Source organism: Phyllobates terribilis, unplaced genomic scaffold, assembly GCF_046119375.1.
Source record: "Phyllobates terribilis strain yellow unplaced genomic scaffold, ASM4611937v1 Scaffold_156__1_contigs__length_4398808, whole genome shotgun sequence".
NCBI lineage: Eukaryota > Metazoa > Chordata > Amphibia > Anura > Dendrobatidae > Phyllobates > Phyllobates terribilis.
The window spans coordinates 2,281,465-2,308,566 of NW_027362916.1; the positions used below are offsets into that span (position 1 = coordinate 2,281,465).

General features: G+C 47.7%; 1 protein-coding gene across 1 annotated transcript in view; it reads left to right on the forward strand.

Annotated features, from left to right (window-relative positions):
- Window positions 1–27,102, forward strand: part of LOC141206992 (uncharacterized) — a 72,168-nt gene that overhangs the window by 19,978 nt on the left and 25,088 nt on the right. Inside the window, exons 11-16 of the mRNA XM_073664350.1 lie at window positions 5,379–5,552; window positions 5,628–5,751; window positions 5,835–5,932; window positions 7,143–7,233; window positions 10,561–11,592; window positions 25,221–25,243. Coding sequence (XP_073520451.1) covers window positions 5,379–5,552; window positions 5,628–5,751; window positions 5,835–5,932; window positions 7,143–7,233; window positions 10,561–11,592; window positions 25,221–25,243 — 1,542 coding nt within the window. The remainder of the gene's footprint in view (window positions 1–5,378; window positions 5,553–5,627; window positions 5,752–5,834; window positions 5,933–7,142; window positions 7,234–10,560; window positions 11,593–25,220; window positions 25,244–27,102) is intronic.

Sequence of the window (27,102 nt, forward strand, 5' to 3'; positions counted from 1 at the left end):
ACTTCAATGGATCCCCCTGATTCTGAGAGATTGTTTTTTCGTGACATATTGAACTTCATGATAGTGGTAACATTTCTTCGATATCACTTGCGTTTATTTGTGAAAAAATCGGAAATTTGGCGAAAATCTTGAAAATTTCGCAATTTTCAAAATTTGAGTTTTATGCCCTTAAATCAGAGATATATCACACAAAATAGTTAATAAATAACATTTCCCACATGTCTACTTTACATCAGCACAATTTTGGAACCAACATTTTTTTTTAGTAGGGAGCTATAAGGGTTAAAAGTTGACCAGCGATTTCTCATTTTTACAACAAAATTTACAAAACCATTTTTTTAGGGACCACATCACATTTGAAGTGACTTTGAGGGGCCTTTATGACAGAAAATACCCAAAAGTGACACCATTCTAAAAACCCCTCAAGGTGCTCAAAACCACATTCAAGAAGTTTATTAACCCTTCAGGTTCTTCACAAGAATTTTTGAAATGTGGAAGAAAAAAAATTAACATTTAACTTTTTTCACAAAAATGTTATTTTAGACCCAAATTGATTTCTTTTCGCAAGGGTAACAGGAAAAATTGGACCCCAAACTTTGTTGTGCAATTTCCCCTGAGCATGCAGATACCCGATATGTGAGGAAAAAACATTGTTTGGGCGCACGGCAGGGCTCGGAAGGGAAGGAGCGCCATTTGACTTTTTGAATGTAAAATTTGCTTGGATAATTAGCGGACGCCATGTTACGTTTGGGGAGCCCCTGATGTGCCTGAACAGTGGAAACCTCCCACAAGTTACCCCATTTTGGAAACTAGACCCCATAGGGAACTTATCTAGATGTGTGGTGAGCACCCTGAACCTCCGGGTGCTTCACAGAAGTTTATAACATTGAACCGTAAAAATAAAATTTTCACATTTTTCCCACAAAAATGGTTTTCAGCCCCCAATTTTGCATTTTCATAAGGGTAAAAGGAGAAATTGCACCATGCAGTTTGTTGTGCAATTCCTCCTGAGTAGGCAGATACCCCATATGTGGGGGAAAACCACTGCTTGGGCATACGGCAGGATTCGGAAGGGAAGGAGCGCCATTTGACTTTTTGAATGTAAAATTTGCTTGGATAATTGGCGGACGCCATGTTGCGTTTGGAGAGCCCCTGATGTGCCTAAACAGTGGAAACCCCCCACAAGTGACACCATTTTGGAAACTAGATCCCTCAGGGAACTTATCTAGATGTGTAGTGAGCACCTTGAACCCCCAGGTGCTCCACAGAAGTTTATAACATTGAGCCGTAAAAATAACATTTTCACATTTTTCCCACAAAAATGTTTTTCAGCCCCCAATTTTGCATTTTCATAAGGGTAACAGGAGAAATTGCACCACGCAGTTTGTTGTGCAATTCCTCCTGAGTAGGCAGATACCCCATATGTGGGGGAAAACCACTGCTTGGGCATACGGCAGGATTCGGAAGGGAAGGCGCGCCATTTGACTTTTTGAATGTAAAATTTGCTTGAATAATTAGCGGATGTGCCCCTGATGTGCCTAAACAGTGGAAACCCCCCACAAGTGACACCATTTTGGAAACTAGACCCCTCAGGGAGCTTATCTAGATGTGTGGTGAGCACCCTGAACCCAAGTGTTTTACAGAAGTTTATAACATTGAGCGCTGAAAATAAAAAAATCAAACTTTTTCCACAAAAATTATGTTTTAGCCCCAACTTTTTTATTTTCACAAGGTAAGAGGAGAAAATAGACCCCAAAAACTGTTGTGCAATTCCTCCTGAGTACGCCAATACCCCATATGTGGGAAAAATACAGTGTTTGGGCACACGGCAGAGTTCAGAAGGGTGTGTGACTTTTTGAACGCAAAATCGTCTGGAATCGAGAGTTGACGCCATGTCGCGTTTGGAGAGCCCCTGATGTGCCTAAATAGTGGAAACCCCCCACAAGTGACCCCATTTTCAAAACTACACCCCTCAAGGATTTTATCAAGGGGTATAGTGAACATTTTGAACCCAGAGGTACGACACAGAATTTGATAACATTAGGTCATCATATTGAATAAGTTGTCATTAGTCTTGAGTGCAAGTGCTCGATACTTGAGTTTGCATCGGGTGCTCGGGTATGCACCATGTATCGCGGGTGTTCGAGTGACATGCTCGAGTCCCCACCCGCATGTTTCACGGTTATTAGACACCTGAAAAAAAACATGCGGGGATCGCTCGTGCATGGCAATCCCCGCAAAGTTTTTTTGGCTGTATAACAGCTGCAAAACATTTGGGGCGGAGACTCGAGCATGTCACTCGAGCACCCACTATACTCGATGCATACCCGAGCACCCGATGCAAACTCAAATAGCGAGCACTTGCACTCAACATTAGTCACCATATAGTCATGATTTTTTTCTTTACTTCTGAAAAAATCCCAACCCCATCACAACCCTAACCCTTTTTTTTTTTTTACACCTTTCCTCGTGCGATATAAGTGATTAGACAACTTTATTCTTCGTACACACGCGGCTCCGCTCCGTATACCTCGTACACACACGGCTCCGCTCCGTAAACCTTGTACACACGTGGCTCCGCTCCGTACGCCTCGTACACACGCGGCTCCGCTCCGTACGCCTCGTACACACGCGGCTCCGCTCCGTACGCCTCGTACACACGCGGCTCCGCTCCGTACGCCTCGTACACACGCGGCTCCGCTCCGTACGCCTCGTACACACGCGGCTCCGCTCCGTACGCCTCGTACACACGCGGCTCCGCTCCGTACGCCTCGTACACACGCGGCTCCGCTCCGTACGCCTCGTACACACGCGGCTCCGCTCCGTACGCCTCGTACACACGCGGCTCCGCTCCGTACACCTCGTACACACGCGGCTCTGCTCCGTACACCTCGTACACACGCGGCTCCGCTCCGTACACATGCGGCTCTGCTCCGTACACCTCGTACACACGCGGCTCCGCTCCGTACACATGCGGCTCTGCTCCGTACACCTCGTACACACGTGGCTCTGCTCCGTACACCTCGTACACACGGCTCCGCTCCGTACGCCTCGTACACACACGGCTCTGCTCCGTACACCTGGTACACACGCGGCTCTGCTCTGTACACCTGGTACACACGCGGCTCTGCTCCGTACACCTGGTACACACGCGGCTCTGCTCCGTACACCTCGTACACACGCGGCTCTGCTCCGTACACCTCGTACACACGCGGCTCTGCTCCGTACACCTCGTACACACGCGGCTCTGCTCCATACACCTCGTACACGTGCGGCTCTGCTCCGTACACACGCGGCTCTGCTCCGTACACCTCGTACACACGCGGCTCTGCTCCGTACGCCTCGTACACACGCGGCTCCGCTCCGTACACCTCGTACACACGCGGCTCCGCTCCGTACACCTCGTACACAAGCGGCTCTGCTCCGTACACCTCGTACACACGCGGCTCTGCTCCGTACACCTCGTACACAAGCGGCTCCGCTCCGTACACCTCGTACACACACGGCTCCGCTCCGTACACCTCGTACACATGCGGCTCTGCTCCGTACACCTCGTACACATGCGGCTCTGCTCCGTACACCTCGTACACACGCGGCTCTGCTCCGTACACCTCGTACACACGGCTCCGCTCCGTACGCCTCGTACACACACGGCTCCGCTCCGTACACCTCGTACACACGCGGCTCTGCTCCGTACACCTCGTACACACGCGGCTCTGCTCCGTACACCTCGTACACACGCGGATCTGCTCCGTACACCTCGTACACATGCGGCTCTGCTCCGTACACCTCGTACACACGCGGCTCCGCTCCGTACACCTCGTACACACGCGGCTCTGCTCCGTACACCTGGTACACACGCGGCTCTGCTCCGTTCACCTCGTACACACGCGGCTCTGCTACATCCACACTGTAAACCCCTCCTGACCCCACACATAAACTTCAGCTCATCCAGCACCATGACAACCAGCACAGCAGAGTCCTGCATCCACTGAGGCCCCTGATCATGTGACCCCTGACTCCTCCCCTCCTGTGACCTCATCACAGCTCCTGTGCGCACAGAGCAGCCATATATGTGGTGGCGGCTCTGCAGGTGGAGGTATGTGGAGACCCCCATTACTGGGCGCAGGGGGCATTAACCCCTTCAGCACGGAGACTCTTTTGGGGTCTCTGTGTGGTGTGAACAGTGAGGTAACAGCTGTGGACAGAATGCAGCTTAGCTGGTTCCCGTCCACATTAGATCCATTCAGACGACTGCAGGATGAAGGACAGAAGCCCAGAGAAGTCCTCACACAACGCCATTATTCCTCTCCTAGTTCCAGCACAGTAATGTAGATACTAGTGATGACATTCGGGGGATTTGCAGGAATATGTGGCAGATATTTGCTGGATCTTCTGCTTTCTAGACCGGTTCCTCCTGTACGTCCTATGAAACAATCCAGATGATCCTGTCAGGTCTGTGACGCGATATCCATCAGCTGTCGGCACAAGCAGCGTTTCATGGGGAGGGAGTTGTGGTGTGAACACGCTCCTGTTGCCACATTCCGGGGCCGGACGCCTTTTATAAGCCGGCGTCATGTCCATTGGGTGTTCTTAATATAGTGATTTTCACATGACAACAAGATCACGAATGTCAGAACCAATACACACACGTTACATAAAGGTAAGAAATGACACAAGAAACAACCAAAACAGGAAAGAAACAGCAACCACCACGGACTCTGTCCAAATATGTTTCTAGAGCCGTAGTAGAAGATGAAGATGTCGTCCTCCTCATGAAGTAGTTATTTCTCATGTCACGTGTAATGAATATCTCCTGCAGTATTGCTAATGCCGATTGCAGTGTCAGTAAATCAGCCGAAAATTAGCTTTATGGAAGATGAGTCTTGGAGAAACGTATTCAGCTACAGACTCAGAGGAAGAAACTGCTTGTTGTCTGTGGCCTAAAATATATAGGTTTTATTACTAGATGTAAAGAAGAAATCTAAATACTGTAAAATAATAAATCTCCTCAAATGTTTCCCTTATTATCTCCAGTAATTGTATTATTACACAGGATTTTTATGATGTTCCATCAGCTCATCATCTTCTCATTCAGGTCTCTACAATATCAGATCCTCTCAGTGAAGATCTATATAAGAGTTATCCTTATTGACCCATCAAAGATGGATATGGACAGAGACAAGATGGCGGAGCGGATATTACACCTCACCCTAGAGATCCTCTTCCGGCTTACTGGAGAGGTGAGAGATTCTGATGACATCACATTACATCATTCTTATCTATGGGAATAACAGATGGACAAAACTGGAGAGGTGAGGACTCTGGAAATGTCTGGAGGGAGATTTATTAATGTGTCTCTCCATAACCAGGATTACGCAGTAGTGAAGAAGACCTCTAGTGAGTGCTGTCAGGCCCCTGTGTCTGAGGGATGGGGAAGACCCCTGAGCCCAATCACGGGGCCTCCACCTCTCCCCCTGATGCATGAGGACATCAATGACCAGAAGATATTAGAACTCACCTACAAGATGATTGAGCTGCTGACTGGAGAGGTGACACTGCTGGGACATTATACAGTAACGCTATGAAGGGATCGGGGGGAATGACGGTATCGTTGTATGTGTCAGGTTCCTATAAGATGTCAGGATGTCGCTGTCTATTTCTCCATGGAGGAGTGGGAGTATTTAGAAGGACACAAAGATCTGTACAAGGACATCATGATGGAGGTTCCTCAGCCCCTCACATCACCAGGTAATAGACAGGACTAAATACACACGGCCTATAATTATCTGTATGTAAAGAATGAATTCAGTCCTTGTATGTGTTTCCTCCAGATCTATCCAGTAAGAGGACAACACCAGAGAGATGTCCCCATCCTCTTCTTCCACAGGACTGTAAACAAGAAGATCCCAATGTTCTTCAGGATCATCAGGTAGATGGAGAGAAGGTGTCATGAGATCTCCCCTATGATGTGTTGACGGCTGTGAAGGTCTTGTGTTCAGTCTTGTTTTATCCCCCAGTATTACATGTTTTATACTTGTGTAATGAGGACGGTGGAGATGGTGTGGCACCCTGGCCTAGTTGCCACTATAACAGCATGTCATGTCTGAGAGCAGGTGGGAGGTTCCCTGGTTAGGGACAATTAGCCTGCAGCACCTCCTGCCTCAGCCCAGGGAGGGGAGCTGGCTGCCCTTATAAAAACTGGGTCTGAGGCGGGGTTAGAGAGACCTAGAGAGACCAAGTTAGGGACAGGTCAGCCGCAGCTGAGGAGTCCCTGTGGACAGAGGAGAAACTAAAGGCCAGGGACAAGAGCTAGAAGAGCTAGTCCTGGCCAGTGACTACTAAGCCGGACACTCGAGTCCGAGGCTGTCAAAGTTCTAAACCTAGCAGCAGAAAACCACAACGCAGGGGATTTCAAGTCCTCTGGCCCAAGGAAGCCCGGAGGCGCAGCCACACGTGAGGGACGAATACCACCCCGGAGGGGTAAGAAGTACAGAAGGCCCCAAGTCGCTCGTCATACGGGTGAGAACCACACGGTACACTCAGAGGCGTGGGCTACCACCACACTACAGCGGGATAGCCAGGGAAGAGTGCAGTCAGAACGGCAGGCCTACAAACTCCCCCTGACCAGCGGGATTGCTCAGTTGCTCTCAGACTGACCAGGTCTCCGTTGTTAACCAGTATACCGGACGGGTCATTTGATAATGCCACCAGTAAAGACCCTGAACTACATGAAAGACTCTGAGTGTTACTTCCGCGGCCTGCACTATCGCTCCCACCATCTACACTACCTGCCCTGAGGCTACACTCCTCCCGTGGGGAGTTATACCACACTCTGCTGCACACACAATACCAGCCTCAGCGGACTGCCCTGCAGCGGTGGTTCACCCTGACCGCAATCCATGGGTGGCGTAGTCAGACACTTAAATACTTAAAGACCACAATAAACATAGACTGCCATTTGAACCAGAGCACCCTGAGCCACGGGACCGGGTCACCACTACTAGTCCCAGCATCGCGCAGAGACCTGGCTCCGGGTATCCCCACACACAGTGGCCCAGGGGCGACGCAATGGCAGGATTAGAGCTGATCATAGATGGAACTTCTCCATCTGTCTGTGACTTTTACAATATTTGTTTCAGGGTGAAGATCTGACCCATATTAATACTACAGAGACATATGTGAGGGGTGATGAGCGGTGTAAAGAGGAGATTCCTACATATGACCACCCAGGTGAGTAGTGACCACTAAATACAGAGAAGTCACAGATTCTTCTCAGTCACCGGCTGTGGCTGCTTTATCGGTGGTGTAGTCCGGCCGTATCACAATCGTGTGATCACCATTTTGCCGCTAGACCATAACATTCTCTTCCACCCAAAACTGTTCAAATGACTTTGGGTATTGAAAGCCCTTTTCTATATAACTTACAACCTGGAGGATCCACCTACCCCCTGGGATTAGATGATGCTGACTGTTACCTCCTCAGATCTGTAAACTACAAAGCCTAATGACAGCGTACGTCGAATGTGCTGACAAATTAGAAAATCACTTGAAGAATAATATTATGATGGGCCTGTAAGAGAAAGAGGAGGGTAATGATGCTGTTGGCTTCCTAGAACCCTGATATCTTATTGGATGAATCTACCTTCTCTCCCTTCTGTGCTGCTGAATGTGCTCATATGGTCCCTACAAGACCAGGTCCAGTCTTTCTGGCCAAACTTCACTTTTATGAGATACAGCATTAAATGTGCAGTGAGGGACAAGTGTGAATTTCTGTACAATAACAACAGAGTTTCCCTTTATCCTGACTTTACAGTTTCTTTTAAAACCAACTAACTTCAAACAGGATTGCGACAAACTACATAAAAAACATTACACCTGTGCCATGATATACCGTAAATTTTGGGGGGAGGGGATGTGTATATGTGTATATATATATATATATATATATATATATATATATATATATATATATATATATATATATATATATATATATATATATATATATATGTGTGGAGGAGCGGGGCACAGGGCTACCCGCTGCAGCCTACACTGTCCCCGCTGCTAAAGAAAATGAATATTCACTGCTCCCCACGCCCATTGGGGCGTGGGGAGCAGTTGCTGGAATCGCCTGTGCCCGCTGTTAAAGGGCATGAATATTCAACCTCTCTTCACGCCCATGGGAGTGGAGAGCGGTGAATATTCATGCCCTTTAATAAGCGGGCACACACGATTGCCCGGCAGCAGCAGGAGCCGCACTGCACTCCACTGTGTGCCAGCTATTAAGCAGCATGAAGTCACTGCTCCCCGCACACACAGTCCCGGCATGGGGAGCAGTGACTTCCAGCAGATGATCTCTCTCTTCTTGTGAGCCACGCATGACAGTGATGTCATGCGCGGCTCACATGGAGAGATCAGTGCAGGCACACAGGACGCAGCGCTGGAGGAGAGAGAAGAGAGGTGAGTAGGAGTGTTTATTTTTTTTATGTGCAGCTTGATGGGGATTAGGGGGACCATGCATACTAGGATAAAGCTGAGGGGGGGCCATGCATACCAGGGCAGGGATTAGGGGTGCCATGCATAACAGGATAAAGATGAGGGGGCCATGCATGCCAGGACAGGGTTTAGGGGTGCCATGCATATCAGGATAAAGATGAGGGGGCCATGCATACCAGGACAGGGATTAGGGGTGCCATGCATATCAGGAAAAAGATGAGGGGGCCATGCATACCAGGACAGGGATTAGGGGTGCCATGCATACCAGGACAGGGATTAGGGGTGCCATGCATACCAGGATAGGGATGAGCGGTGCCATGCATACCAGGATAGGGATTAGGGGTGCCATGCATACCAGGATAGGGATGAGGGGTGCCATGCATACCAGGATAGGGATGAGGGGTGCCATGCATACCAGGATAAGGATGAGGGGTTCCATGCATACCAGGATAAGGATGAGGGGTGACATGCATACCAGGATGGAGGGGTGCCATGCATACCAGGATGGAGGGGTGCCAGCCATACTAGAATGGGGATGGGGACCACGTATTAAAGCAAGGGGGGGCATATATACCAGAATGGGGGATATTGTCAATTGGGGTTCATTACCCCTATACCAGTGTCAGCAGAAGACCCCCTCCCCCTTAAAAGTGCATCATGACCACATTTTTTAAAAACCTAGGTGCGTCTTATGGTCCGGTGCGTCCTATAGTTAGAAAAATACGGTATCTCTAAGCTGTGCATGGCTGATGGTTGTAATATACATTTATTCACGCCTGCAGGAGATGTGTTGGCATGGCTCGAGCCCTGGTTTCATGGATTCACTCCACGTCATTATTTCCATTATGTTTTCAATCCTAAGGAATTCAGATTACTGCACAATCTCTCCTGAAATGGGAGCGCTAATACTTTCTCTACTCTTCTGGTCAGGACTCATAGTAGCTCCAATGGTCCACCATAAGAGTACAACTCTAGTTTAGTGTTGGAGTTCTCCCCTCATACATACGTTGTTGTTGGGGATCTAGTCTATATCTTTATTATAGGTTTATTCTGTATGATAGTTTGATTGTGGTGGGATCGGCCTGCCTCACTTATTTGAGTCTGTAACTCACTGGTAGTCTTTAAAAAAGGTCTCCATTGTCTCTCCAAATGCCCGTGGTCTAAATTTAAGACACCTCAGCTCTACTCTGTTATAAAAGTTATTTTTTGAATGTCTAATATTTCTTCTTGGCACTCATCAAAATATTGGCCCTTATGATAGTTTAGATTGCCAAGAGCCTCCGAGCCCCATACTCTAATTACCCCAGAGAGGTTTCACCACTAGTTACTCATTTTTAGAGATCCCCATAAAGTGACTGCATTTTGGAAATAATAAAACTCAAAGAATTAATCTGTAGGAGCAGTGTCTATATTGACTCCACAGGCACTTTCCAGAAATTAGCACCCAGTGGATGATGGAGCATGAAAATTGCACATGTGCCATAATATTACCCAACACATAGTGCCCAGATTGTGCTCCAGGAGACACACACCATAAATTAAGTGGGTCCTTCTCACTATAGTAATGCCAAATACATGGATGGTAAATATGGTTTGGGCACACTGCAAGGCTCAGAAGTGAGGGAAGATCTGACTTTGGGGGAGCAGATATTACTGGATTGGTTTATGGAAGCCATGTTGATTCTCAAGAGCCTATGAGCCACTAATAATGTGGAAACCTCTGTTTTTCCACTGACAGATGATGGACCTGAGTGGAGACTTGTTTTTTTGTGAGATGAGTAGAAGTTTTTATTGGTATCATTTTTGCCTTCATAACATTGGTGGCTTTTTATTCCATGTTTTGGAGGCAGAATGAACAAACAGTTGGACACCACGCTCTACTGGTTCATCCTATGAAGTATTCTATTGGACTGTGAACTGTCATTGTCTTGGTGAATAATTAATATTTTTTTTTTTGTTACGTAACTTGCCATTATAATGGACAGTTTAATTAGAAATGTTCAAAAATATAAAATTCAAGGATATTTATTCAAAAATAATAATTGGTTTTATTCTTGGCAGATGACGACTGTACCAGGAGATCAGAGGGACAACTGATAGCTTCAATTTTTAAATCAGATGACCTTGAGATCCCACAGGATACAATTGAAGTGAATGCCATTACTCCATATATACCATCATTCCTTCACAGCAAAGATTTGTCATCTGAGCCTTTCATACAGGTCCTGTCTTCCGATTCATTACCAACTAATAAGGAAACTCAAAGTCACAAAATAAGCATTAAAAAACGAACTGCTCCTAAAGCAAAGAAGCCATTTTCACATCCAGAATATACAAATAGTTTTCCCCTCAAAAAGTCTTTTCTTAAACATCAAAAAATTCACACAGCAGAGAATACATTTTCTTGTTCCAAGTGTGGGAAATGTTTTAACCAGAAATCAGATCTTGTTAGGCACCAGAGAACTCACACAGGGAAAAAGCCTTTTTCATGTTCAGAATATGGAAAATGTTTTAAACATAAATCAGATGTTGTTATCCACCAAAGAACCCACTCAGGGGAGAAGCCTTTTTCATGTTTAGAATGTGGAAAATGTTTTAACCATAAATCAAATTTTGTTAAGCACCAGAGAACCCACACAGGGGAGAAGCCTTTTTCATGTTCAGAATGTGGGAAATGCTTTGTGCAGAAATCAACTCTTAATACACATCAGAGAACTCACACAGGGGAGAAGCCTTTTTCATGTTCAGATTGTGGTAAATGTTTTGTACAGAAATCAACTCTCAATAAACATCAGAGAACTCACACAGGAGAGAAGCCTTTTTCATGTTCAGAATGTGGGAAAAGTTTTGTACAGAAATCACATCTTAATGCACATCAGAGAACTCATACAGGAGAGAAGCCTTTTTCATGTTCAGATTGTGGGAAATGTTTTGTACAGAAATCAACTCTTAATAAACATCTGAGAAGTCACACAGGAGAGAAGCCTTTTCATGTTCAAAATGTGCGACATGTTCTAATCAGAAAACGCATTTTGGTAGCCACTGGAGAACCCACACAGGGGAGAACACTGCAACAACACCCAACTGGTCTCTGTACAGACTAGAAAGGCCCTAGCTGCATAACTAAAATCAGCTCGTACCTACATCACCAACACCTACATCCACCAACGCGTGGGTCAGAGACATTGTCTCCTACGGCTACAAAATAGAATTTTCCATGCTCCCTTGTTTTTGCGACCCACCCCCGTAAGACTCTTTCCCTCATTGCCGGGTTTTTCAAGGCTATTGATTTGCTATCCAAAGCAGACATCATGATCCCAGTTCCAGGACACCTAAACATCAGACACTGGAGGCAGGCCGAGGGGCCGGAGCAAAGCCAAAGACCCTACCCACAATCCTGCCCTTATGCACCAACAGCTTATTACAGTTTTATAATACATCAGACATGCGTAAAATGAAACAAGCAAAGGCATAAAGTTTTCAATGCTAATAAAATGCACTTTTATAAAATTATAATTGTTTCTATATATGTTAAAATGTTCTTTTGACAATATTTCTACAAGTAAAAGTTTGAGATTTCTGTGGTAATGGTTATTTGTTTATTTGTTTTTGTTCTGAATGTAAATAAAACATTTCTCTGATTAAGTTTCCTCATTGTATTTTAGCCTTTCATTTTACTCATAGGGCAGGAAAAGCCCATGATGCATCTGTGTAAACCATGTAAAAGGTACTATAATAACATGGCTTAGACAGGTAACCCACTTTTGAAACAATGAAGTTCACTTGTACTTGCTGCATAGCTGAAAACCTGCTTAAAGGGAACCTGTCACCTGGTTTTCCCCATATAAAGTACGACTACCACCTGTATGCCCTAGAATGCTGTATATAAGTCCCCAATCCGATCTGCATAACGTAAAAAAAAATTCCTTATATTAGACTCACCTACAGGGCGGTCCCATCCAATGGGCTTCGCTACTGTTAATCTGGCGCCTCCTCTTCCTGAGATTGCCGTCCTCCTTTCTTCAAGTCGATGACGTGTCCTACATTATCCACACAGTGTCTTCCATCGCACTCCTGGGCAGACGCATTTCTCTCTGCCCTTTCCCCGCACAGGGAAGAGAAGTATGCCTGCACAAGAGTGTGATGGCAGAGGCTGTGTGGGAATGACGTTGGACGTGTAATCCACACAAAGCAGACTGGAACGGTGCTGATGAAGACCAGCGACATCCATAGGACTGGATCGCCCCGTAGGTGAGTATAATAAAGTTCTTTTTTTAACATTGTGCAAATTGGCTTGGAAACATGTGTACAGCATTCTAGAATGGTGGCATACAGGTGGTGGCCATACTTTATATGAGGAAAACCTTGATTGGTTCCCTTTAAGAACCCTATGTAACTAGGTTTAAAATTAACATATTTTTAACCATCCAAACAATGCTATTTAAATATTCATGATGGCTGAACTGCAGGCAGTCGGTCTCACTTCATCATATATGACTAACTGAAACGCTGCAGTGTTCCAATTAGAATATTATTTTAGAAGCCATAGACTTCATCGTTAGACTGACTCTCTGGAGAATCCTCCGGTGGGTCCAGGCTTCTCCTTCAGGGGCATCTATAACGCCTGACCTCGCAGATGGTATGGTGTCACTGAGATTTTAATGTTATTTATTGTTGAATATGATGGTAGCCGACGCGATGACGTTACTAGATTGTGCCTGCCGTGCCTCAGGGCACACGTGAGGACATTTCTATATTGTGCCTCAGACCACACATGGGGATGTTGCTAGATTGTGCCTCAGACCACACGTGAGGACGTTGCTAGGTTGTGCCTCAGGCCACACGTGAGGACATTTCTAGATTGTGCCTCAGGCCACACGTGAGGGCGTTGCTAGGTTGTGCCTCTGACCACTCGTGAGGACGTTGCTAGGTTGTGCCTCTGACCACACGTGAGGACGTTGCTAAGTTGTGCCTCAGACCACACGTGAGGACGTTGCTAGGTTGTGCCTCAGACCACACATGAGGACGTAGCTAGGTTGTGCCTCAGGCCACACGTGAGGACATTTCTAGATTGTGCCTCAGGCCACACATGAGGGCGTTGCTAGGTTGTGCCTCTGACCACACGTGAGGACGTTGCTAGGTTGTGCCTCTGACCACACGTGGGGACGTTGCTAGCTTGTGCCTCAGGCCACTCGTGAGGACATTTCTAGATTGTGTCTCAGGCCACACGTGAGAGCGTTGCTAGGTTGTGCCTCTGACCACACGTGAGGACATTGCTAGGTTGTGCCTCTGACCACACGTGAGGACGTTGCTAGGTTGTGCCTCAGACCACACATGAGGACGTTGCTAGGTTGTGCCTCAGGCCACACGTGAGGACATTTCTAGATTGTGCCTCAGGCCACACGTGAGGGTGTTGCTAGGTTGTGCCTCTGACCACACGTGAGGACGTTGCTAGGTTGTGCCTCTGACCACACGTGGGGACGTTGCTAGGTTGTGCCTCAGGCCACTCGTGAGGACATTTCCAGATTGTGCCTCAGGCCACACGTGAGGGCGTTGCTAGGTTGTGCCTCTGACCACACGTGAGGACGTTGCTAGGTTGTGCCTCAGACCACACATGAGGACGTTGCTAGGTTGTGCCTCAGGCCACACGTGAGGACATTTCTAGATTGTGCCTCAGGCGACACGTGAGGGCATTGCTAGGTTGTGCCTCTGACCACACGTGAGGACGTTGCTAGGTTGTGCCTCTGACCACACGTGGGGACGTTGCTAAGTTGTGCCTCAGGCCACTCGTGAGGACATTTCTAGATTGTGCCTCAGGCCACACGTGAGGGCGTTGCTAGGTTGTGCCTCTGACCACACGTGGGGACGTTGCTAGGTTGTGCCTCAGGCCACTCGTGAGGACATTTGTAGATTGTGCCTCAGGCCACACGTGAGAGCGTTGCTAGGTTGTGCCTCTGACCACACGTGAGGACGTTGCTAGGTTGTGCCTCAGACCACACATGAGGACGTTGCTAGGTTGTGCCTCAGGCCACATGTGAGGACATTTCTAGATTGTGCCTCAGGCCACACGTGAGGGCGTTGCTAGGTTGCGCCTCTGACCACACGTGAGGACGTTGCTAGGTTGTGCCTCAGACCACACATGAGGATGTTGCTAGGTTGTGCCTCAGGCCACACGTGAGGACATTTTAGATTGTGCCTCAGGCCACACGTGAGGGCGTTGCTAGGTTGTGCCTCTGACCACACGTGAGGACGTTGCTAGGTTGTGCCTCTGACCACTCGTGAGGACGGTGCTAGGTTGTGCCTCAGGCCACACGTGAGGATATTTCTGGATTGGGCCTCAGGCCACACGTGAGGGCGTTGCTACGTTGTGCCTCTGACCACACGTGAGGACGTTGCTAGGTTGTGCCTCTGACCACACATGAGGACGTTGCTAGGTTGTGCCTCAGACCACACATGAGGACGTTGCTAGGTTGTGCCTCAGGCCACACGTGAGGACATTTCTAGATTGTGCCTCAGGCCACACGTGAGGGCGTTGCTAGGTTGCGCCTCTGACCACACGTGAGGACGTTGCTAGGTTGTGCCTCAGACCACACATGAGGACGTTGCTAGGTTGTGCCTCAGGCCACACGTGAGGACATTTTAGATTGTGCCTCAGGCCACACGTGAGGGCGTTGCTAGGTTGTGCCTCTGACCACACGTGAGGACGTTGCTAGGTTGTGCCTCTGACCACTCGTGAGGACGGTGCTAGGTTGTGCCTCAGGCCACACGTGAGGACATTTCTGGATTGTGCCTCAGGCCACACGTGAGGGCGTTGCTAGGTTGTGCCTCTGACCACACGTGAGGACGTTGCTAGGTTGTGCCTCTGACCACACATGAGGACGTTGCTAGGTTGTGCCTCAGACCACACATGAGGACGTTGCTAGGTTGTGCCTCAGGCCACACGTGAGGACATTTCTAGATTGTGCCTCAGGCCACACGTGAGGGCGTTGCTAGGTTGCGCCTCTGACCACACGTGAGGACGTTGCTAGGTTGTGCCTCAGACCACACATGAGGACGTTGCTAGGTTGTGCCTCAGGCCACACGTGAGGACATTTTAGATTGTGCCTCAGGCCACACGTGAGGGCGTTGCTAGGTTGTGCCTCTGACCACACGTGAGGACGTTGCTAGGTTGTGCCTCTGACCACACGTGGGGACGTTGCTAGATTGTGCCTCAGACCACACGTAGGGACGTTGCTAGATTGTGCCTCAGGCCACTCGTGAGGACATTTCTAGATTGTGCCTCAGGCCACACGTGAGGGCGTTGCTAGGTTGCGCCTCTGACCACACGTGAGGACGTTGCTAGGTTGTGCCTCAGACCACACATGAGGACGTTGCTAGGTTGTGCCTCAGGCCACTCGTGAGGACATTTCTAGATTGTGCCTCAGGCCACACGTGAGGGCGTTGCTAGGTTGTGCCTCTGACCACACGTGAGGACGTTGCTAGGTTGTGCCTCAGACCACACATGAGGACGTTGCTAGGTTGTGCCTCAGGCCACACGTGAGGACATTTCTAGATTGTGCCTCAGGCCACACGTGAGGGCGTTGCTAGGTTGTGCCTCTGACCACACGTGAGGACGTTGCTAGGTTGTGCCTCAGACCACACATGAGGACGTTGCTAGGTTGTGCCTCAGGCCACACGTGAGGACATTTTAGATTGTGCCTCAGGCCACACGTGAGGGCGTTGCTAGGTTGTGCCCCTGACCACACGTGAGGATGTTGCTAGGTTGTGCCTCTGACCACTCGTGAGGACGGTGCTAGGTTGTGCCTCAGGCCACACGTGAGGACATTTCTGGATTGTGCCTCAGGCCACACGTGAGGGCGTTGCTAGGTTGTGCCTCTGACCACACGTGAGGACGTTGCTAGGTTGTGCCTCTGACCACACGTGAGGACGTTGCTAGGTTGTTCCTCAGACCACACGGGGGATGTTGCTAGGTTGTGCCTGAGACCACACGTGGGGACGTTGCTAGGTTGTGCCTCAGACCACACGTGGGGACGTTGCTAGGTTGTGCCTCAGACCACACGTGGGGACGTTGCTAGGTTGTGCCTCTGACCACACGTGGGGACGTTGCTAGGTTGTGCCTCTGACCACACGTGGGGACGTTGCTAGGTTGTGCCTCAGACCACACGTGGGGACGTTGCTAGGTTGTGCCTCAGACTACACGTGGGGACGTTGCTAGGTTGTGCCTCAGACCACACGTGGGGACGTTGCTAGGTTGTGCTTCAGACCACAAGTGGGGACGTTGCTAGGTTGTGCCTCAGACCACACGTGGGGACATTGCTAGATTGTGCCCGCCATGCCTCAGACCACGTGCTGCAGATAGCGGAGCAGAAAGGCAGTTATTTATTTATATTATTTTAATTTGGATTCTCACCAGGAACATGTTCATGTTGTATTACAAAGATTGAAGGAAAAAATTACTTCTTTGCTAAAATTGAGATTTTTTTTTTTTCTGTTCAGGAAATTTAATTCCTGGGAATCATTTTATCGGCTGATGTGTTTACGATGGATCCTGGGAAGGTGAAAGCCATAATAGATTGGGTCCAACCTAGTGACCTGAAAGCATTGCAACATTTTGTAGGATTTGCCAACTATTATAGGAAATTCATTAGGGGTTTTGCTCAGATTGCTGAACCTCTTACTGACTTCACACGTAAGGGGGCAGATCTCAAGGTTTGGCCACCAGATGCTATGAGGGCTTTTGAAAAATTGAAAAAGTCTTTCATGTCTGCTCCTGTTCTAATCCAACCCAATCTCCAAGAACCATTCATTGTGGAGGTCGATGTTTCGGAGGTCGGGGTAGGGGCCGTTTTATCTCAGGGTTCCAAAACTTTGACCAATTTGTAACCAATGTGCTTTTTTCTAGAGAAAATTTTCATCTGCTGAAAGAAATTCTGCTGTTGGGAATTGGGAGTTACTCGCTATTAAATTAGCCTTTAAGGAATGGAGACATTTTCTGGAGGGGGCAGTACATCAATTCACTGTGGTCACTGACCATAGGAATTTAGCGTATATTGATCAGCTGACTGGCTAACTCCCTAGACAGGCCAGATGGTCTTTATTTTTCTCTAGATTCAATTTCTCTATCATTTTCAGGCTGTGAAAGCTGTCGTACTATCACGCAGTTTAAGTTCAGTTTCTACTCCTGAATCTCCATTTTATCTAAGGGCATTGTGCTTTCTGTGATATCCTCAGAGTTGGAAGCTGAGATACGTAAAGTCCAGTCGATGGCTTCTTCTGCCGCTCCTGGGTCCAAATTATTTGTAGTTGTGTACCTAAGATCGTGACTGTTGCAGGAGTTTCATGATTCCATCTTGAGTGGTTATCTTGGGGTCACAGCTCTGCGGAAAGCTATTACTAGGCTTTTTGGTGGCCGTCTATGAATAATGATATTAAAGATTTCGTATACAGGAGCACAGTGCTGACCTGAAGTGAGTACTGGAGCCTCCTGTATTATGTCTCTAGCCTCACTACTCTCTCCTGTCCTCCACTCCAACAAAAGCTGTTTTTTCCTTTTTTGCCCCACACAGTTGCAATTTCCCTGCCAGTTCTACACTTTCTGCCCTCTAGTTGATGATATCACAGTACCTTCCCCCACTGCTCTCTGTGATGGTGACAGGGGGTCCCCATCTTCTTCATTGCTGCCATTATTTATGTGTAAAGTACATACGCAAATCACATACAGTATATACACTATATAAATACAGTGTATATGCCATCTGTATTGATGTGAATGTGTACTGTATACGTGTAACATTTTTAGATAAGTCAGACATTAAACAGCATATATGCTTTAGCTAAAAGTGCCACAAAAAATGATAAAACACATGTACCTTTTAAAAAAAATAACTGGAATTTTTATATGCAGAATGAATAAATTAACATATCTATAATGTTGTTTATACCAAATGTATAATAGTAAAAAAATAATTACCACCTCCCCACACCTAAATAAATTACTAAAAGTAAATCATTAAAAGGGTTGTCCCATTTCAAAAATTACTCCACAAGCTCAGGGGTATAAAAACCCAAAAACTGAGGTTTTACTCTTTCTATCTTTGTTGATTGGCTGCAGCTGTGAAGTTGTGTCTGCAGCGCTGTAGTCAATCACTGAACTCAGTGTTTGATGTAGATGTCAGAAGCCACTGAGTTCGGTGACAGATCACAGCACCGCAGACAGTCACCGCTGCAGGGAATCAACAACAGGTGCGAGAAGTGGCAAGTGGAATCACTGGACCCTGATAGAGTGAGTAAGGTTATGTACACACTGTGTCTTTTTCAGGATTTTTCAGAAAAACACAAAAAAAGAATCAAGCGATCAGCAATGTAAAAATGACCTGTGCATAAGTTCTCTCCTTTTCAGCTTAATCTCACCACTTTAGGTTTTCAAAGATGAAAAATGGTTAAAAGAAGTCAGTAAGAAGCTCACTATTATCACACACAAATATATATATATATATATATCAGTTGAAGCCAGAAATTTACACACACTATATAAAAAGATACATCTGCATGTTTTTCTCAATATCTGACATGAAATCAGAATAAACCTTTCCTGTTTTAGGTCAATTAAAATTACCATAATTTTTAATATTTTCCAAATGCCAGAATAATGAGAGAGAGAATGTTCGAAGGAATTTTTATTACTTACTGCAAAGTCAAAAGTTTACATACACTAAGATTACTATGCCTTTAAACAATTCTGCACTGCCCATATGATGATGTCATGGGTTTGGAAGCTTCTGGTAGGTTTTTTGGCAACATCTGAGTTCAGGTCACTGTTCTTAGGATGGTAACCGTATGCACCAAAGTTTGGTACTTTTAGTGGGGGAGGGGCTTCGGGAGTTCCTGAGGAGGAACGTTTTGCTTCATCGCTCTCCTCAGTATGGCGGGAGGTTCTGAGTAATTGCACCTGTCTCCCATGATTTTCCAAACATATAGCGGACAGGAGACGCTCGCCAGGTCCGGACCTGAGTGTGAATGACTTTGTGTGGTTGTCTACCAGGAATATCAAGTTGAAGGTTCCTTCCCGGAACCTGGGAACTAGATTTACTGGTCCCTATAAAATAACCGCCGTCATTAATTCAGCAGCATTTCATCTTGAGCTACCTTAGGCCCTTAAGATCCACAATGTGTTTCACAGGTCTCTGCTCAAGAAATATGTAGAACCTCTTGAGTCCTCACCCCTATCGCCGCCTCCAATCATGGTTGATGGTAATCTGGAGTTCCAGATTTAGAGGATTGTAGATTCTCGTCTCAAGCGTTGTTCCCTACAGTATTTGGTGCACTGGAAGGGTTATGGTCCAGAGGAAAGAATGTGGGTTTCAGCATCAGAGGTGAATGATCCTAGGTTGATTTGTGCATTCCACACCTCTTATCCTAAGAAACCTGGTCCTGAGTGTGCAGAGGCCACTCTTAGAAGGCAGGGTACTGTCACGGGTGTGTCAGGTGTAATTGTCACTCTGCATCTGGCTGTAGAAGGTCACTGCGCTTGGCATTGCAGACACCTTAATCCTTCTTCCTTTAGGACCCAGCGGTGACTTCTTTTCTGCTGCTGATTGACACACCCTGGTCTGGTTGTTTAAAAACACTCATTTTGCTTCAGGGAGTCACCAGTCATATTTCTATGTACCATTGTGCAGGTATTAGGGCTCTAGTAGTCGACTAGCTTCTTCTCTTGTGCCCTTGGAGGATAGTTGGCGTTTTCTTTCTGGTGTCTGCTCAAGCTAAGTTTATCCCCTTTGTTTGTCTACCTTGTTGTCTTTAGTTTATAGTGGGGCCTGAACAGTGCTTACCCTTCCCTCCCTATCTAGGGCTAAGCTCTAGGGATAAAGGGCTTAGGTTTCCTGCTCGGTGATCGTTATGGAACCTATATAGGGATGGTAGGATAGACAGGGTGATACTAGATCTGCCTAGGGGTCTTCACTCCCCCTCTCCATAGTGTTTGGGCTTCCTCCCCCTCTTCTCTTCGTGTTGAACTTGGTGTTTCTTACACTTGGCGAGACAGCAAGTCTCCGCTGCGGATTTTGACCGATTGAAATGTCATTGCATGCGGTGGATCGCGGCTCCATTCCGTACACCTCGTACACGCGTGGCTCCGCTCCGTACGCCTCGAACACACGCGGCTCCGCTCCGTACGCCTCGTACACACGCGGCTCCGCTCCGTACGCCTCGTACACCCGCGGCTCCGCTCCGTACGCCTCGTACACCCGCGGCTCCGCTCCGTACGCCTCGTACACCCGCGGCTCCGCTCCGTACGCCTCGTACACCCGCGGCTCCGCTCCGTACGCCTCGTACACCCGCGGCTCCGCTCCGTACGCCTCGTACACCCGCGGCTCCGCTCCGTACGCCTCGTACACCCGCGGCTCCGCTCCGTACGCCTCGTACACCCGCGGCTCCGCTCCGTACGCCTCGTACACCCGCGGCTCCGCTCCGTACGCCTCGTACACCCGCGGCTCCGCTCCGTACGCCTCGTACACCCGCGGCTCCGCTCCGTACGCCTCGTACACCCGCGGCTCCGCTCCGTACGCCTCGTACACCCGCGGCTCCGCTCCGTACGCCTCGTACACCCGCGGCTCCGCTCCGTACGCCTCGTACACCCGCGGCTCCGCTCCGTACGCCTCGTACACCCGCGGCTCTGCTACATCCACACTGTAAACCCCTCCTGACCCCACACATAAACTTCAGCTCATCCAGCACCATGACAACCAGCACAGCAGAGTCCTGCATCCACTGAGGCCCCTGATCATGTGACCCCTGACTCCTCCCCTCCTGTGACCTCATCACAGCTCCTGTGCGCACAGAGCAGCCATATATGTGGTGGCGGCACTGCAGGTGGAGGTATGTGGAGATCCCCCATTACTGGGCCCAGGGGGCATTAACCCCTTCAGCACGGAGACTCTTTTGGGGTCTAGTGTTGCCCCTTTATAAGAATCATAAGGTTTTTGTTCTGTTTCCTGTAATAGATACATACGACCCAACTATGGAGGCAGGAAGGGAGGAAGCGTATTGTTCTCATAGTACAGGACCCCTTTACTGACCTCACAGTGTAATGCCCCCATTATGCCCCTTATGCAGGATGTATGATGCCCCCACACAGTGTAATGCCCCCATTATGCCCCTTATGCAGGATGTATGATGCCCCCACACAGTGTAATGTCCCCATTATGCCCCTTATGCAGGATGTATGATGCCCCCCACACAGTGTAATGCCCCCATTATACCCATCATGCAGGATGTATGATGCCCCCACACAGTGTAATGCCCCCATTATGCCCCTTATGCAATATATATGATGCCCAGACACAGTGTAATGCCCCCATTATGCCCCTTATGCAGGATGTATGATGCCCCCACACAGTGTAATGCCCCCATTATGCCCCTTATGCAATATATATGATGCCCAGACACAGTGTAATGCCCCCATTATGCCCCTTATGCAGGATGTATGATGCCCCCACACAGTGTAATGCCCCCATTATGCCCCTTATGCAGGATGTATGATGCCCCCACACAGTGTAATGCCCCCATTATGCCCCTTATGCAGGATGTATGATGCCCCCCACACAGTGTAATGCCCCCATTATGTCCCTTATGCAGTATGTATGATGACCCCACACAGTATAATGCCCCCATTATGCCCCTTATGCAGGATGTATGATGCCCCCACACAGTGTAATGCCCCCATTATGCCCCTTATGCAATATATATGATGCCCCCACACAGTGTAATGCCCCCATTATGCCCCTTATGCAGGATGTATGATGCCCCCACACAGTGTAATGCCCCCATTATGCCCCTTATGCAGGATGTATGATGCCCCCACACAGTGTAATGCCCCCATTATGCCCCTTATGCAGGATGTATGATGCCCCCCACACAGTGTAATGCCCCCATTATGTCCCTTATGCAGTATGTATGATGACCCCACACAGTATAATGCCCCCATTATGCCCCTTATGCAGGATGTATGATGCCCCCACAGTGTAATGCCCCCATTATGTCCCTTATGCAGTATGTATGATGCCCCCCACAGTGTAATGCCCCCATTATGCCCCTTATGCAGGATGTATGATGCCCCCCACACAGTGTAATGCCCCCATTATGCCCCTTATGCAGGATGTATGATGCCCCCCACACAGTGTAATTCCCCCATTATGCCACTTATGCAGTATGTATGATGCCCCCACACAGTGTAATGCCCCCATTATGCCACTTATGCAGTATGTATGATGCCCCCACACAGTGTAATGCCCCCATTATGCCCCTTATGCAGGATGTATGATGCCCCACACAGTGTAATGCCCTCATTATGCCCCTTATGCAGGATGTATGATGCCCCCCACACAGTGTAATGCCCCCATTATGCCACTTATGCAGTATGTATGATGCCCCCACACAGTGTAATGCCTCCATTATGCCACTTATGCAGTATGTATGATGCCCCCATTATGCCCCTTATGCAGTATGTACAATGCCCCCACACAGTGTAATGCCCCCATTATGCCCCTTATGCAGGATGTATGATGCCCCCACACAGTGTAATGCCCCCCTTATGCCGGATGTATGATGCCCCCACACAGTGTAATGCCCCCATTATGCCCCTTATGCCGGATGTATGATGCCCCACATAGTGTAATGCCCCCATTATGCCCCTTATGCAGGATGTATGATGCCCCCACACAGTGTAATGCCCCCATTATGCCCCTTATGCAGGATGTATGATGCCCCCACACAGTGTAATGCCCCCATTATGCCCCTTATACAGTATGTATGATGCCCCCCACAGTGTAATGCCCCCATTATGCCCCTTATGCAGGATGTATGATGCCCCCCACACAGTGTAATGCCCCCATTATACCCATCATGCAGGATGTATGATGCCCCCCACACAGTGTAATGCCCCCATTATGCCCCTTATGCAATATATATGATGCCCCACACAGTGTAATGCCCCCATTATGCCCCTTATGCAGGATGTATGATGCCCCCACACAGTGTAATGCCCCCATTATGCCCCTTATGCAGGATGTATGATGCCACTACACAGTGTAATGCCCCCATTATGCCCCTTATGCAGGATGTATGATGCCCCCACACAGTGTAATGCCCCCATTATGCCCCTTATGCAGGATGTATGATGCCCCCCACACAGTGTAATGCCCCCATTATGTCCCTTATGCAGTATGTATGATGACCCCACACATTATAATGCCCCCATTATGCCCCTTATGCAGGATGTATGATGCCCCCACAGTGTAATGCCCCCATTATGTCCCTTATGCAGTATGTATGATGCCCCCCACAGTGTAATGCCCCCATTATGCCCCTTATGCAGGATGTATGATGCCCCCCACACAGTGTAATGCCCCCATTATGCCCCTTATGCAGGATGTATGATGCCCCCCACACAGTGTAATGCCCCCATTATGCCCCTTATGCAGTATGTATGATGCCCCCACACAGTATAATGCCCCCATTATGCCACTTATGCAGTATGTATGATGCCCCCACACAGTGTAATGCCCCCATTATGCCCCTTATGCAGGATGTATGATGCCCCACACAGTGTAATGCCCTCATTATGCCCCTTATGCAGGATGTATGATGCCCCCCACACAGTGTAATGCCCCCATTATGCCACTTATGCAGTATGTATGATGCCCCCACACAGTGTAATGCCTCCATTATGCCACTTATGCAGTATGTATGATACCCCCATTATGCCCCTTATGCAGTATGTACAATGCCCCCACACAGTGTAATGCCCCCATTATGCCCCTTATGCAGGATGTATCATGCCCCCACACAGTGTAATGCCCCCATTATGCCCCTTATGCCGGATGTATGATGCCCCCACACAGTGTAATGCCCCCATTATGCCCCTTATGCCGGATGTATGATGCCCCACATAGTGTAATGCCCCCATTATGCCCCTTATGCAGGATGTATGATGCCCCCACACAGTGTAATGCCCCCATTATGCCCCTTATGCAGGATGTATGATGCCCCCCACACAGTGTAATGCCCCCATTATGCCCCTTATACAGTATGTATGATGCCCCCATTATGCCCCTTATACAGTATGTATGATGCCCCCCACAGTGTAATGCCCCCATTATGCCCCTTATGCAGGATGTATGATGCCCCCCACAGTGTAATGCCCCCATTATGCCCCTTATGCAGGATGTATGATGCCCCCCACACAGTGTAATGCCCCCATTATGCCCCTTATGCAGGATGTATGATGCCCCCCACACAGTGTAATGCCCCCATTATGCCCCTTATACAGGATGTATGATGCCCCACACAGTGTAATGCCCCCATTATGCCCCTTATGCAGGATGTATGATGCCCCCACACAGTGTAATGCCCCCATTATGCCCCTTATGCAGGATGTATGATGCCCACACAGTATAATGTTCTCACAGTACCGCCTGATGTTCTGCAGTTAAAATAAGTCCTGAGATTTTACAGTTGGAATAAAACCTCTGGAAAATGGTTTTCCCTTTGGCTGCTCCCCTACATGTAGACCCTCGAGCATGTATACATGCATGTAGTGGAGCAGGCCTTACCAGATATCGAGGCTTTGTACAGTAATATACTGCATGAGGATGGTATCATAATGACTTCATGGAGGATCTTCTAAAATTCACTCTTACTCTTAACTTCTTTCTTTTTGACAGGCAGTACTTCCACTAGCTCAGCGGTACTGCGATGGGGAGCCGCTGTGCCCCCTTATATGATAACCTATTCCTGGGCTGGTGAGAGGAAACCACAATATTCATAGATGATCATAAGTGATGACATCCATATATTGGGGCTTAGTATATATATATTGATGACATTTTTATCATCTGGTCAGTTACGAGTGAAAAGTTTCTTGAGTTTGTCAGGGAACTCAACATCAATAGAGTCGGCCTGAGATTTATATCAGAGTTTAATTATAACCAGTTGCCTTTTCTGGATGTACTAATCAAGAAAGAATGGGATGGGACCCTAGGGACACTCAACTACCATAAATGTACAAGCACTAATAAACTATTGAAGTGGGATAGTCACCACCCCATCCTCCATTTTGGATTCCACACGATTGCAGAAAAACGAGAGAGACAGACACTCCTCCATACCTAACCAAGACACCAAGAAAAAGATGGGATAACACAAGTAATAGAAACTTACGAGAATCAGAGTGATCATATTTTTAATATCCTCAGAAAACCCTGGCTGACCTGGACCTGAGGGTGCTGCGGGATTTATTCCCACAATAACTTTCAGAAAGTGTTGGTCAATTAGGGACCGTTTAGTGCATAGTTTCTATAAAAACCTGCACTCAAGGGGACTTGGCTAGATAGAAGAATCTGTGGTTTCTTTAGATGTGGAGAAAGTTGTACATGTAATTGGATGAGACCATGTAAATCTTTCTCGAGTTCCTCTACAGGTAAAACCTTTTTCCAGAGGGATTATTCCAACTGTAAAACCTCCAGACTTGTATATGTGGCCACATGCTCCTGTCCCCTAGATTATGTATGCACAACCAAGGAGTCAAGGAGGAGGGTGGGGGAGCATTTGGGCGAAATACGCCATTGTCGGGACACCCCATTAGTGAGACACATGAACAGTGTACACTGAGGTGAAACCGGAGACATCTCCTTTTGTATCATTGAGGTGGTTAATCCCAATGTGAGAGGAGGTGATCTCAATAGATGTATCCTCAAAAAGGAAAGTGAGTGGATTTCCAGACTGGATTCACGAGCCCCTAAGGGACTCAATGAGCAAATTTCCTATGCCTGTTTTGTATGAATACAGCCCAATTCTGGATTACAGTTTTGGATTTTATACTCTACCCATTGTTACTTAGTTCCCTGTGAATGGGGTTCACATATTGTTTTACTTCATGAAGAGATCTGAGCTTCTATATCATAATTATTTCTTATTAGTTATATCCCACTTATACTATTTAGTAATGTGTGGTGTTCCTTGTGTATCTCTATGCAATAGGGGTCAAATATGACCATTTAGGAATATACTGTGGGCCACCATCCCATATATTTTGTTGTGATAAAGTAGATCTACATGCCTATTGCATGATGGGAGGATGTGCAATACTTGTTTTTAGTCTCCCATGATGCTGATCTCAGAGAGAGGATTTTTCATTTGATGGAATGCAATCCAATACCATATGCGCTCCGGCATGGAACGCAGGCATCTGGGCATGCGCAATCGTGGACAATGATCCTAGATTCGCTCCGGCGTGTAATTATAGCTACGGGCATGCACAGTCACGGGTACGAGTGGCGCGTAAAGCACATCACTTCCCAACATGCACACTAGGAGATGGACATTATCGGACCTCTAACTCATGAGAAGTAGCGCAGGCGCAGTACATTATTATAGAAAGACTCCATTCTGTATATCCTGTGACAATTCTCCTCTAGGAATTGGAATGGGCCTCCTAGTCTGGGGTTTTGGATGAATTGGGCTATTTAAACATGGACACCTGGCTATTAGGCACACTATGCTGAACATCATGAATTATCATCCCTGTATCAAGCCTCCTGATGAACC